Source organism: Convolutriloba macropyga, chromosome 11 (assembly GCF_964194025.1).
Source record: "Convolutriloba macropyga chromosome 11, txConMacr16.3, whole genome shotgun sequence".
NCBI lineage: Eukaryota > Metazoa > Xenacoelomorpha > Acoela > Convolutidae > Convolutriloba > Convolutriloba macropyga.
The window spans coordinates 13678579-13693329 of record NC_134478.1 but is presented as its reverse complement, the minus strand read 5'-3'; the positions used below and the strand labels follow the sequence as shown (position 1 = coordinate 13693329).

At 30.0% G+C, this 14751-nt stretch overlaps 1 protein-coding gene across 5 annotated transcripts in view; it reads left to right on the top strand.

Annotated features, from left to right (window-relative positions):
* Nucleotides 1-14751, top strand: part of LOC142349892 (cilia- and flagella-associated protein 47-like) — a 144330-nt gene that overhangs the window by 83522 nt on the left and 46057 nt on the right. For all 5 annotated transcript variants that reach the window (XM_075401731.1, XM_075401734.1, XM_075401733.1 and 2 more), the window contains 3 exons: nucleotides 717-879; nucleotides 1896-2041; nucleotides 2454-2631. In XM_075401731.1, the coding sequence (XP_075257846.1) occupies nucleotides 717-879; nucleotides 1896-2041; nucleotides 2454-2631 (487 nt within the window). The remainder of the gene's footprint in view (nucleotides 1-716; nucleotides 880-1895; nucleotides 2042-2453; nucleotides 2632-14751) is intronic.

Sequence of the window (14751 nt, the reverse complement as noted above, 5' to 3'; positions counted from 1 at the left end):
ATAGTGTGAAGGGCGGTTCTGGATAGTTTGACCCCTATTCACTCACTCCTCCCTTTCCGCAACTAAGCCTGAGCTAATCTCTGAGCCTCAGTTAGCTCCTGATGAAGCCAACCACTCGCCAGTCGATTGAGAACAATTCGCTTGACGTTGTCGATTATATTTAAAAATCTAAAAGTTGTAATTGAAAATAACCGAATGGTTAATGTAACTCACTGAAAATCTATCAATCAAACTTCATGGTTATCTGAAGTTAGAACAACCTAAGGCTTGGTTTTTAAAATAAGGTGATATAATTTAGTTTAAAGCCTGTTACTGTGTGTGTACGAACTCTCTCCTTTAGGCATTTTGTCTGTTTTATTTTCTTTAAATTTACTCTTCATCGCTATTTCTATAGATTTGTAAACAAACACGATATAGATTTCGACAGACACGCTGTCGGAATGCTTTTTCATCTAACAACATGATATTTGGTGCTTGGTATAGATTCGTAAATAAAAATGGCGGCCTGTTTGACAAAGATTGCAACTTAAGTCATTTTTCATTCTAATTGTACATATTTCTTAATATATTTTTTTAAATTTTGCACTTGATCTGTGCTTTTGCATTCATGGATTGCTGAATAAGACAGACAAAAATTTGAAAATTGATCATATAATTTATAGATTTTTTTGCCTATTTTTTAACGATATTTCCATTTTGTTCTATAATTGTTGAAGATTGGTGAACAAGACAGACGGGATGGAGCACTGTTTCTCACTGGTTGGATTCGGAGAGAGACCTCTGGCTCTGGACCACTTTGTAGTGAACTGTACTGTCAAGAGGAAGACAGGATACATGGTCAAGGTTCCAAACACCACTGCCAGGAAACAGACATTCAATGTTAGTATAGATATTTATTCGTAATCAGAATAATAAATTCAGTTGAATTTTCGGGTCTTTCCCATTATAGCCCCCCACCGAAATTATAGCCTCCCCGATTAAGGTAAGTTTGGCATGATTGGGTAGCTATAGGTTACATGACCAATCACTAAGCTGGGGAGGGCTATAAAGGGAAAGAATCAAATTTTTAATTATTTTAATTTTTTTTCCATTATTTGTGTATTATGATTTATGCTCATAACTTGATAATCGCAAACGGTAAGTATCAGTAATTCATGATGTTCCTTCTAGTGAGCATTATTGCTCCGTTATCTGTCCTCTCTGTGTGTCCTTATTTTTTTGTAATTATTTGATGTTAATACTTTTAATGAGAAATTAATTCTTCTTCTTCTTCTTGATCAGAGCTTTAATCTTGATCGTCTCCAAAATGAATCTTTTAAAATTCAACAAGCTATGCCTCAAATTGAATTGGCTGTCGTTGCAAGCAATTTCATCCTTTTAGTCAAATATAAAATATCTGTTCAGGCAATTTTTCGCCGCATTATTTTTGTGAAAAAATAGTAAATTACGGCCGGCTAGAAAGAATTTTGGGTCTTTCCCACTAAATCCCCCCAATCGTGGTAATTATACTATAATGGGGGCTATAATTTCATGGGGGCGGGGTGGGCTTGAATGGGAAAGACCCGAATTTTTAAAGGTTTAGTGAACTTGGTATTTTAAATTTCCACCGAAACGTTATATGCAATTTTTTGCAGGTTATACGCCATGCCATTTTAGTTTCTACTTTGCTAGTGCTGAAAACTTATTACTGATCTCCGATTGGCCAATAATCCGCTCGATTCAAAAATCTAGTCAATGATACCTCATTGATAGGCCGGGGGTGGATTAAAACGATCCCGAATTGCATAATTATTTTGTCTCTTCATTCCCGTGATCTCTGACTTTTGATAAACTGTAAAATTTCACGTGTATCAAAGATAGAAACTTTTCGACTATTTTTCATTCCTCTTTTCCAGATCTTGTCCGACTGTCCGTTCTTGAGTGGACCCGACTCAGTGACAGTTCTGCCCCAGAAAGTGCAGATGTGTGAAGTGTTTCTGACCCCTCTGAAGAGAGGAACTTACAGAAGCATTCTCTCATTCGTGGCCAAAGATAAGGGCAGGTATGTATTTAGCGTCTTGTAAAACAGTTCTGATACTCAATGAAAACCGCCTCTTTTTGCTCGACATTTTATGGCTTGTGACATTAGATGGTGACTACAGCGCTTGAAGGTTCCGCAATTTTGACCTCACACTTTTGGCTTTTATTCCACCGAAAAATGACCCTCAAGTCATTAAATATTTTTAGAAAGCCCAAAGTTTTAATACTATATAGATTAAATATAAATAAGCTCAAAGCTGCGTGTCTAAAATGGGCCAGCAGTTTTTTTTAAAATTTCTCGCGAGTGAACAAATTATGAATTCATCTAATTCAGCTTTGATCATCATCATCTAGTATTTGTTTGGAACGACTGTTCCATATATTTTTGATGTTACCTCATTCCACCCTCTAACCTTCATTTCCTTATTTTCAAGGGAAGTTGACGAGGACACTTTGACAGCTACTCTGGTCGCTTCTCCCTCAATTTCGGAGAGGACATCTGCAGCTGTGAATGCAGAGAGTGACCCACTCTATCAAATATGGTTCTCAGTTGAGGTCGTAGTCGCACCCAGCCAGCCTGAAAAAACTATCGAACTTGCCTGCAACGTTCTGGTTCGTACCTGGGGGAGTTTTCACTTCCCATAACTTTTTGATCCCACTCTTTGAAAAAATGGTAGTGCCAGTCCCACTTTTTTATTCAGACACTCTGTGACTTTTTTGAGGGCATCTGAATCCCAAACTAACTAACCTATGAGGTTTGAAACTTCAACTCTGCATAGTTTAGAATTTGACTAACAAGAGAAATTCAGAAAATTTTGTCTTCTTGTAAGGATATTTGAAAAAAAAAATTGACCGCATTTTTGTCAAAAAATCAGTTATTTTTCATGATTTAAGACAATTAACGTCTTTTTGGCCATCTTCATCCACCCAATAATTACTTGAGGTTCCTGCAGCTACCTTTGTCTATAAATCAAATACATCAAAACTTGAGAAAAAATATAATTTTTCAGCATTTCATTAGAATTTAGCTCGAATTTTGATCAAATTATATAAAAATTTGTCCTTATTTCAATAATAGCAGATAACTAGCAATTTTTGAGGTCATCTCACAACAACAATCATGATTTCTTGCAGCCACTCTTACAATTTAGACTTCAAAAGTATAAAGGTAAGGGTTTATTCGAAAAAAAATAACAGGCAAATTTTTTTATAATATTTACCCAATGCGCTCAAATTTTTTTTAAAAAAATTTACCCAATTTTTGTGGTTTTGCACGCTTTTTGAAATTTTGCTAACCCAAAAGGTGAAAGTTTCTAGATTGAATAAATATTTACCAGTTTTTGTAAAATTCACGAAAATTGAGCAGTTGAGCAAAATTTGTTACTTTTTCCATATTTGAGTTGTAAATGAAAAACTTGACACTTTTTCTTCAACATAGTTTGTTTCTCCTTCGAATTGATTCAGCCGGTGCAAAAAACTTCCAATGAAAAAATTTTTTAACCGACATCATGCAATTATTTGCTATTATTAATCTCCTAATTTTACACTTTAGAGATTTAAGAATTTTTTAAATGTCTTTTTTAGAGAGCTGCTCATCCAACTTGACTATTCTCGAAGTCATTTAAAATTCAAATTAGGAGCTTGTTCCTATCCTTGCACAGCATTTCAGGCATAGTTTTTCATGAGAATCATTGTTCAATGGTGTTATTCTGACTACAGTTTTAAATGCAATCACCGCGTGATTACTAAATTATTGCTATTTAAAAAACAATAAAAAAATTACTGGTTCCTAATTTTGTTTGCCCGAATCAGTTAAAGAGATTCGAAAAGTTTTTTAACCTTCAGGCCACTTGATTTTAAAGAATACTGGACATTTCAATAGTTTCACATTAGTATCGTTTTTTGTGGTAATCTCGCAACAATTGTGTTTTTTAAACTGCTGTTTCAGTTATAAATCAAATACATCGAAACTTGAGAAAAATATAATTTTTCAGCATTTCATTAGAATTTAGCTCGAATTTTGATCAAATTATATAAAAATTTGTCCTTATTTCAATAAAAGCAGATAACTAGCAATTTTTGAGGTTATCTCACAACAACAATCATAATTTCTTGCAGCCACGGTTACAATTTAGACTTCAAAAGTATAAAGGTAAGGGTTTATTCGAAAAAAAATTACAGACAATTTTTTTTATAATATTTACCCAATGCTCTCAAATTATTTTTAAAAAATTTACCCAATTTTTGTGGTTTTGCACGCTTTTTGAAATTTTGCTAACCCAAAAGGTGAAAGTTTCTAGATTAAATAAATATTTACCAGTTTTTGTAAAATTCACGAAAATTATGAAGATTACATCAAACAGAAAATTGCAGTTGAGCAAAATTTGTTACTTTTTCCATATTTGAGTTGTAAATGAGAAATTTGACACTTTTTCTTCAACATAGTTTGTTTCTCCTTCGAATTGATTCAGCCGGTGCAAAAAACTTCCAATAAAAAAAATTTTAACCGACATCATGCAATTTAGACACTTTAGAGATTTAAGAATTTTTTAAATGTCTTCTTTAGAGAGCTGCTCATCCAACTTGACTATTCTCGAAGTCATTTAAAATTCAAATTAGGAGCTTGTTCTTATCCTTGCACAGCGTTTCAGGCATAGTTTTTCATGAGAATTGTTGTTCAGTGGTGTTATTCTGACTACAGTTTTCAATGCAATCACCGCCTGATTACTAAATTATTGCTATTTAAAAAACTTTAAAAAAATTACTGGTTCCTAATTTTATTTGCCCGAATCAGTTAGAGATTCGAAAAGTTTTTTTAACCTTCGGGCCACTTGATTTCAAAAATATTGGACATTTCAATAGTTTCACATTAGTATCGTTTTTTATGGTTATCTCGCAACAATTATGTTTTTTTAAACTGCTGTATCAGTTATAAATCAAATACATCAAAACTTGAGAAAAAATATAATTTTTCAGCATTTCATTAGACTTTAGCTCGAATTTTGATCAAATTATATGAAAATTTGTCCTTATTTCAATAATAGCAGATAACTAGCAATTTTTGAGGTCATCTCACAACAACAATCATGATTTCTTGCAGCCACTGTTACAATTTAGACTTCAAAAGTATAAAGGTAATGGTTTATTCGAAAAAAAATAACAGACAAACTTTGTAAAAATATTTACCCAATGCGCTCAAATTTTTTTAAAAAAATTTGCCCAAATTTTGTGGTTTTGCACGCCTTTTGAAATTTTGCTAACCCAAAGGGTGAAAGCTTCTAGATTAAATAAATACTTACCAGTTATTGTAAAGGTCACGAAAATTATGAAGATTACATCAAACGAAAAATTGCAGTTGAGCAAAATTTGTTACTTTTTCCATATTTGAGTTGTAAATGAAAAACTTGACACTTTTTCTTCAACATAGTTTGTTTCTCCTTCGAATTGATTCAGCCGGTGCAAAAAACTTCCAATGAAAAAATTTAATAACCGACATCATGCAATTATTTGCTATTATTAATCTCCTAATTTTACACTTTAGAAATTTAAGAATTTTTTAAATGTCTTTTTTAGAGAACTGCTCATCCAACTTGACTATTCTCGAAATCATTTAAAATTTAAATTAGGAGCTTGTTCCTATCCTTGCACAGCATTTCAGGCATAGTTTTTCATGAGAATTGTTGTTCAATGGTGTTATTCTGACTACAGTTTTAAATGCAATCACCGCGTGATCACTAAATTATTGCTATTTAAAAAACAATAAAAAAAATTACTGGTTCCTAATTTTGTTTGCCCGAATCAGTTATAGAGATTCGAAAAGTTTTTTTAACCTTCAGGCCACTTGATTTTAAAGAATACTGGACATTTCAATAGTTTCACATTAGTATCGTTTTTTGTGGTAATCTCGCAACAATTATGTTTTTTTAAACTGCTGTTTCAGTTATAAATCAAATACATCAAAACTTGAGAAAAAATATAATTTTTCAGCATTTCATTAGAATTTAGCTCGAATTTTGATCAAATTATATAAAAATTTGTCCCTATTTCAATAAAAGCAGATAACTAGCAATTTTTGAGGTTATCTCACAACAACAATCATAATTTCTTGCAGCCACTGTTACAATTTCGACTTCAAAAGTATAAAGGTAAGGGTTTATCGAAAAAAAATTACAGACAAATTTTTTTATAATATTTACCCAATGCGCTCAAATTATTTTTTAAAAATTTACACAATTTTTGTGGTTTTGCACGCTTTTTGAAATTTTGCTAACCCAAAAGGTGAAAGTTTCTAGATTAAATAAATATTTACCAGTTTTTGTAAAATTCACGAAAATTATGAAGATTACATCAAACAGAAAATTGCAGTTGAGCAAAATTTGTTACTTTTTCCATATTTGAGTTGTAAATGAGAAATTTGACACTTTTTCTTCAACATAATTTGTTTCTCCTTCGAATTGATTCAGCCGCTGCAAAAAACTTCCAATAAAAAAATTTTTTAACCGACATCATGCAATTATTTGCTATTATTAATCTCCTAATTTTACACTTTAGAGATTTTAGAATTTTTTAAACGTCTTTTTTAGAGAGCTGCTCATCCAACTTGACTATTCTCGAAGTCATTTAAAATTCAAATTAGGAGCTTGTTCTTATCCTTGCACAGCATTTCATGCATAGTTTTTCATGAGAATTGTTGTTCAGTGGTGTTATTCTGACTACAGTTTCGAATGCAATCACCGCCTGATTACTAAATTATTGCTATTTAAAAAACATTAAAAAAATTACTGGTTCGTAATTTTATTTGCCCGAATCAGTTAAAGAGATTCGAAAAGTTTTTTTAACCTTCAGGGCACTTGATTTCAAAAAATACTGGACATTTCAATAGTTTCACATTAATATCGTTTTTTGTGGTAGTCTCGCAACAATTATGTTTTTTAAACTGCTGTTTCAGTTGTAAATCAAATACATCAAAACTTGAGAAAAAATATAATTTTTCAGCATTTCATTAGAATTTAGCTCGAACTTTGATCAAATTATATAAAATTTGTCCTTATTTCAATAATAGCAGATAACTAGCAATTTTTGAGGTAATCTCACAACACCAATCATGATTTCTTGCAGCCACTGTTAAAATTTAGACTTCAAAAGTATAAAGGTAAGGGTTTATTCGAAAAAAAATAACCGGCAAATTTTCTTATAATATTTACCCAATGCGCTCAAATTTTTTTGAAAAAATTTGCCCAATTTTTGTGGTTTTGCACGCTTATTGAAATTTTGCTAACCCAAAAGGTGAAAGTCTCTAGATTAAATAAATATTTACCAGTTTTTGTAAAATTCACGCAAATTATGAAGATTAAATCAAACAAAAAATTGCAGTTGAGCAAAATTTGTTACTTTTTCCATATTTGACTTGTAAATGAAAAACTTGGCACTTTTTCTTCAACATAGTTTGTTTCTCCTTCGAATTGATTCAGCCGGTGCAAAAAACTTCCAATAAAAAATTTTTTAACCGACATCATGCAATTTTTTGCTATTATTAATTTCCTAATTTTACACTTTAGAGATTTAAGAATTTTTTAAATGTCTTCTTTAGAGAGCTGCTCATCCAACTTGACTATTCTCGAAGTCATTTAAAATTCAAATTAGGAGCTTGTTCTTATCCTTGCACAGCATTTCAGGCATAGTTTTTCATGAGAATTGTTGTTCAGTGGTGTTATTCTGACTACAGTTTTGAATGCAATCACCGCCTGATTACTAAATTATTGCTATTTAAAAAACATTAAAAAAATTACTGGTTCCTAATTTTATTTGCCCGAATCAGTTAAAGAGATTCGAAAAGTTTTTTTAACCTTCAGGGCACTTGATTTCAAAAAATACTGGACATTTCAATAGTTTCACATTAGTATCGTTTTTTGTGGTAGTCTCGCAACAATTATGTTTTTTTAACTGCTGTTTCAGTTGTAAATCAAATACATCAAAACTTGAGAAAAAATATAATTTTTCAGCATTTCATTAGAATTTAGCTCGAATTTTGATCAAATTATATAAAAATTTGTCCTTATTTCAATAATAGCAGATAACTAGCAATTTTTGAGGTCATCTCACAACAACAATCATGATTTCTTGCAGCCACTGTTACAATTTAGACTTCAAAAGTATAAAGGTAAGGGTTTATTCGAAAAAAAATAACAGGCAAATTTTTTTATAATATTTACCCAATGCGCTCAAATTTTTTTGAAAAAATTTGCCCAATTTTTGTGGTTTTGCACGCTTTTTGAAATTTTGCTAACCCAAAAGGTGAAAAATTCTAGATTAAATAAATATTTACCAGTTTTTGTAAAATTCACGCAAATTATGAAGATTACATCAAACAAAAAATTGCAGTTGAGCAAAATTTGTTACTTTTTCCATATTTGAGTTGTAAATGAAAAACTTGGCACTTTTTCTTCAACATAGTTTGTTTCTCCTTCGAATTGATTCAGCCGGTGCAAAAAACTTCCAATAAAAAAATTTTTTAACCGACATCATGCAATTATTTGCTATTATTAATCTCCTAATTTTACACTTTAGAGATTTAAGAATTTTTTAAATGTCTTCTTTAGAGAGCTGCTCATCCAACTTGACTATTCTCGAAGTCATTTAAAATTCAAATTAGGAGCGTGTTCTTATCCTTGCACAGCATTTCAGGCATAGTTTTTCATGAGAATTGTTGTTCAATGGTGTTTTTCTGACTACAGTTTTAAATGCAATCACCGCCTGATTACTAAATTATTGCTATTTAAAAAACAATAAAAAAATTACTGATTCCTAATTTTATTTGCCCGAATCAGTTAAAGAGATTCGAAAAGTTTTCTTTAACCTTCAGGCCTGTTGATTTTAAAGAATACTGGACATTTCAATAGTTTCACATTAGTATCGTTTTTTGTGATAATCTCGCAACAATTGTGTTTTTTTAAACTGCTGTTTCAGTTATAAATCAAATACATCAAAACTTGAGAAAAAATATAATTTTTCAGCATTTCATTAGAATTTAGCTCGAAATTTGATCAAATTATATAAAAATTTGTCCTTATTTCAATAATAGCAGATAACTAGCAATTTTTGAGGTTATCTCACAACAACAATCATAATTTCTTGCAGCCACTGTTACAATTTAGACTTCAAAAGTATAAAGGTAAGGGTTTATTCGAAAAAAAATTACAGACAAATTTTTTTTTAATATTTACCCAATGCGCTCAAATTTTTTTTAAAAGAAATTACTCAATTTTTGTGGTTTTGCACGCTTTTTGAAACTTTGCTAACCCAAAAGGTGAAAGTTTCTAGATTAAATGAATATTTACCAGTTTTTGTAAAGTTCACGAAAATTATGAAGATTACATCAAACAAAAAATTGCAGTTGAGCAAAATTTGTTACTTTTTCCATATTTGAGTTGTAAATGAAAAACTTGACACTTTTTCTTCAACATAGTTTGTTTCTCCTTCGAATTGATTCAGCCGGTGCAAAGAACTTCCAATAAAAAAATTTTTTAACCGACATCATGCAATTTTTTGCTATTATTAATTTCCTAATTTTACACTTTAGAGATTTTAGAATTTTTTAAACGTCTTTTTTAGAGAGCTGCTCATCCAACTTGACTATTCTCGAAGTCATTTAACATTCAAATTAGGAGCTTCTTCTTATCCTTGCACAGCATTTCAGGTATAGTTTTTCATGAGAATTGTTGTTCAATGGTGTTATTCTGACTACAGTTTTAAATGCAATCACCGCCTGATTACTAAATTATTGCTATTTAAAAAACAATAAAAAAAATTACTGGTTCCTAATTTTATTTGCCCGAATCAGTTAAAGAGATTCGAAAAGTTTTCTTTAACCTTCAGGCCACTTGTTTTTAAAGAATACTGGACATTTCAATAGTTTCACATTAGTATCGTTTTTTGTGGTAATCTCGCAACAATTGTGTTTTTTTAAACTTCTGTTTCAGTTATAAATCAAATACATCAAAACTTGAGAAAAAATATAATTTTTCATTATTTCATTAGAATTTAGCTCGAATTTTGATCAAATTATATAAAAATTTGTCCTTATTTCAATAATAGCAGATAACTAGCAATTTTTGAGGTCATCTCACAACAACAATCATAGTTTCTTGCAGCCACTGTTACAATTTAGACTTCAAAAGTATAAAGGTAAGGGTTTATTCGAAAAAAAAATTACAGACAAATTTTTTTATAATATTTACCCAATGCGCTCAAATTTTTAAAAAAAAATTACCCAATTTTTGTGGTTTTGCACGCTTTTTGAATTTTTGCTAACCCAAAAGCTGAAAGTTTCCAGATTGAATAAATATTTACCAGTTTTTGTAAAATTCACGAAAATTATGAAGATTACATCAAACAAAAAATTGCAGTTGAGCAAAATTTGTTACTTTTTCCATATTTGAGTTGTAAATGAAAAACTTGACACTTTTTCTTCAACATAGTTTGTTTCTCCTTCGAATTGATTCAGCCGGTGCAAAAAACTTCCAATAAAAAAATTTTTTAACCGACATCATGCAATTATTTGCTATTATTGATCTCCTAATTTTACACTTTAGAGATTTTAGAATTTTTTAAACGTCTTTTTTAGAGAGCTGCTCATCCAACTTGACTATTCTCGAAGTCATTTATTATTCAAATTAGGAGCTTCTTCTTATCCTTGCACAGCATTTCAGGTATAGTTTTTCATGAGAATTGTTGTTCAATGGTGTTATTCTGACTACAGTTTTAAATGCAATCACCGCCTGATTACTAAATTATTGCTATTTAAAAAACAATAAAAAAAATTACTGGTTCCTAATTTTATTTGTCCGAATCAGTTAAAGAGATTCGAAAAGTTTTCTTTAACCTTCAGGCCACTTGATTTTAAAGAATACTGGACAGTTCAATAGTTTCACATTAGTATCGTTTTTTGTGGTAATCTCGCAACAATTGTGTTTTTTTAAAGTTCTGTTTCAGTTATAAATCAAATACATCAAAACTTGAGAAAAAATATAATTTTTCAGCATTTCATTAGAATTTAGCTCGAATTTTGATCAAATTATATAAAAATTTATCCTTATTTCAATAATAGCAGATAACTAGCAATTTTTGAGGTCATCTCACAACAACAATCATAATTTCTTGCAGCCACTGTTGCAATTTAGACTTCAAAAGTATAAAGGTAAGGGTTTATTCGAAAAAAAAATTACAGACAAATTTTTTTATAATATTTACCCAATGCGCTCAAATTTTTATTAAAAAATTTACCCAATTTTTGTGGTTTTGCACGCTTTTTGAATTTTTGCTAACCCAAAAGGTGAAAGTTTCCAGATTGAATAAATATTTACCAGTTTTTGTAAAATTCACGAAAATTATGAAGATTACATCAAACAAAAAATTTCAGTTGAGCAAAATTTGTAACTTTTTCCATATTTGAGTTGTAAATGAAAAACTTGACACTTTTTCTTCAACATAGTTTGTTTCTCCTTCGAATTGATTCAGCCGGTGCAAAAAACTTCCAATAAAAAAATTTTTTAACCGACATCATGCAATTTTTTGCTATTATTAATCTCCTAATTTTACACTTTAGAGATTTAAGAATTTTTTAAACGTCTTTTTTTAGAGAGCTGCTCATCCAACTTGACTATTCTCGAAGTCATTTAACATTCAAATTAGGAGCTTGTTCTTATCCTTGCACAGCATTTCAGGCATAGTTTTTCATGAGAATTGTTGTTCAATGGTGTTATTCTGACTACAGTTTTAAATGCAATCACCGCCTGATTACTAAATTTTTGCTATTTAAAAAACATTAAAAAAATTACTGGTTCCTAATTTTATTTGCCCGAATCAGTTAAAGAGATTCGAAAAGTTTTCTTTAACCTTCAGGCTACTTGATTTTAAAGAATACTGGACATTTCAATAGTTTCACATTAGTATCGTTTTTTGTGGTAATCTCGCAACAATTGTGTTTTTTTAAACTGCTGTTTCAGTTATAAATCAAATACATCAAAACTTGAGAAAAAATATAATTTTTCAGCATTTCATTAGAATTTAGCTCGAATTTTGATCAAATTATATAAAAATTTGTCCTTATTTCAATAATAGCAGATAACTAGCAATTTTTGAGGTCATCTCACAACAACAATAATAATTTCTTGCAGCCACTGTTACAATTTAGACTTCAAAAGTATAAAGGTAAGGGTTTATTCGAAAAAAAAATACAGACAAATTTTTTTATAATATTTACCCAATGCGCTCAAATTTTTTTAAAAAAAGTTCCCAATTTTTGTGGTTTTGCACGCTTTTTGAAATTTTGCTAACCCAAAAGGTGAAAGTTTCTAGATTGAATAAATATTTACCAGTTTTTCTAAAATTCACGAAAATTATGAAGATTACATCAAACAAAAAATTGCAGTTGAGCAAAATTTGTTACTTTTTCCATATTTGAGTTGTAAATGAAAAACTTGACACTTTTTCTTCAACATAGTTTGTTTCTCCTTCGAATTGATTCAGCCGGTGCAAAGAACTTCCAATAAAAAAATTTTTTAACCGACATCATGCAATTTTTTGCTATTATTAATCTCCTAATTTTACACTTTAGAGATTTAAGAATTTTTTAAACGTCTTTTTTTAGAGAGCTGCTCATCCAACTTGACTATTCTCGAAGTCATTTAACATTCAAATTAGGAGCTTGTTCTTATCCTTGCACAGCATTTCAGGCATAGTTTTTCATGAGAATTGTTGTTCAATGGTGTTATTCTGACTACAGTTTTAAATGCAATCACGGCCTGATTACTAAGTTTTTGCTATTTAAAAAACATTGAAAAAGTTACTGGTTCCTAATTTTATTTGCCCGAATCAGTTAAAGAGATTCGAAAAGTTTTTTTTTAACCTTCAGGCCACTTGATTTCAAAAAATACTGGACATTTCAATAGTTTCACATTAGTATCGTTTTTTGTGGTAATCTCGCAATAATTATGTTTTTTTAAACTGCTGTTTCAGTTATAAATCAAATACATCAAAACTTGAGAAAAAATATAATTTTTCAGCATTTCATTAGAATTTAGCTCGAATTTTGATCAAATTATATAAAAATTTGTCCTTATTTCAATAATAGCAGATAACAAGCAATTTTTGAGGTTATCTCACAACAACAATCATAATTTCTTGCACCCACTGTTACAATTTAGACTTCAAAAGTATAAAGGTAAGGGTTTATTCGAAAAAAAAATTACAGACAAATTTTTTTATAATATTTACCCAATGCGCTCAAATTTTTTTTTTAAATTTACCCAATTTTTGTGGTTTTGCACGCTTTTTGAAATTTTGCTAACCCAAAAGCTGAAAGTTTCTAGATTAAATAAATATTTACCAGTTTTTGTAAAATTCACGAAAATTATGAAGATTACATCGAACAAAAATTTGCAGTTGAGCAAAATTTGTTACTTTTTCCATATTTGAGTTGTAAATGAAAAACTTGACACTTTTTCTTCAACATAGTTTGTTTCTCCTTCGAATTGATTCAGCCGGTGCAAAGAACTTCCAATAAAAAAATTTTTTAACCGACATCATGCAATTTTTTGCTATTATTAATCTCCTAATTTTACACTTTAGAGATTTAAGAATTTTTTAAACGTCTTTTTTTAGAGAGCTGCTCATCCAACTTGACTATTCTCGAAGTCATTTAACATTCAAATTAGGAGCTTGTTCTTATCCTTGCACAGCATTTCAGGCATAGTTTTTCATGAGAATTGTTGTTCAATGTTGTTATTCTGACTACAGTTTTAAATGCAATCACCGCCTGATTACTAAATTATTGCTATTTAAAAAACAATAAAAAATTACTGGTTCCTAATTTTATTTGCCCGAATCAGATAAAGAGATTCGAAAAGTTTTTTTAACCTTCAGGCCACTTGATTTTAAAGAATACTGGACATTTCAATAGTTTCACATTAGTATCGTTTTTTGTGGTAATCTCGCAGCAATTATGTTTTTTTAAACTGCTGTTTCAGTTTGGACATCAAAAGTATAAAAAAGAGCATTTATTAGAGAAAAATTCAGGCAAATTTGCGGACATCAATTAAACAATTTTACCAAATGTTTTACCCATTTTTTTGCGCGCTTTTTGAAACTTTCGTGATCAAAAAGTTAACAGCTTCTAGATCAAATAATTGTTTAGTTTGGTACGAGTTTTTGTAAAGATCACGAAATTTATAAAGATTACAATATCGAAAATTTAAAAAAAAGACGGTTTTTTACACGGTTTGGTGCGGCGGAAAAGTTGACTGAACACTGACCTAAGAATTGTGGTAGAGTAGTACTTATTTCTTTTCCCAAATTAATCTTATAAATTGAAAAAATCACATCTTCTTCAACATAGTTTGGTTCTTAATGGATTCGTTTGTTGCTCAATCTTTGCAAACATTTTTGTTGTAAATTGATATAATCAACGTAACCTAGTTTTTTTTGCTATTATATAATTTCCTAATTTTGCACTTGAAAGTTTTGGATGATTTTTGTTTGTCTTTTTTTTAAAAGCTGCTCATCTGTTCTAACACTTTTCTGGGAATCATTTAAATTCAAATTGATTCTTTTTGCTTGTCGTCTTTTTTAAAAGCCGCTCATCTGTTCTAATACTTTTCTGGAAATCATTTAAATTCAAATTGAGATCGTTTTGTTATCACCGGGACAGCATTTAAGTAATGGAAAACGATTTGG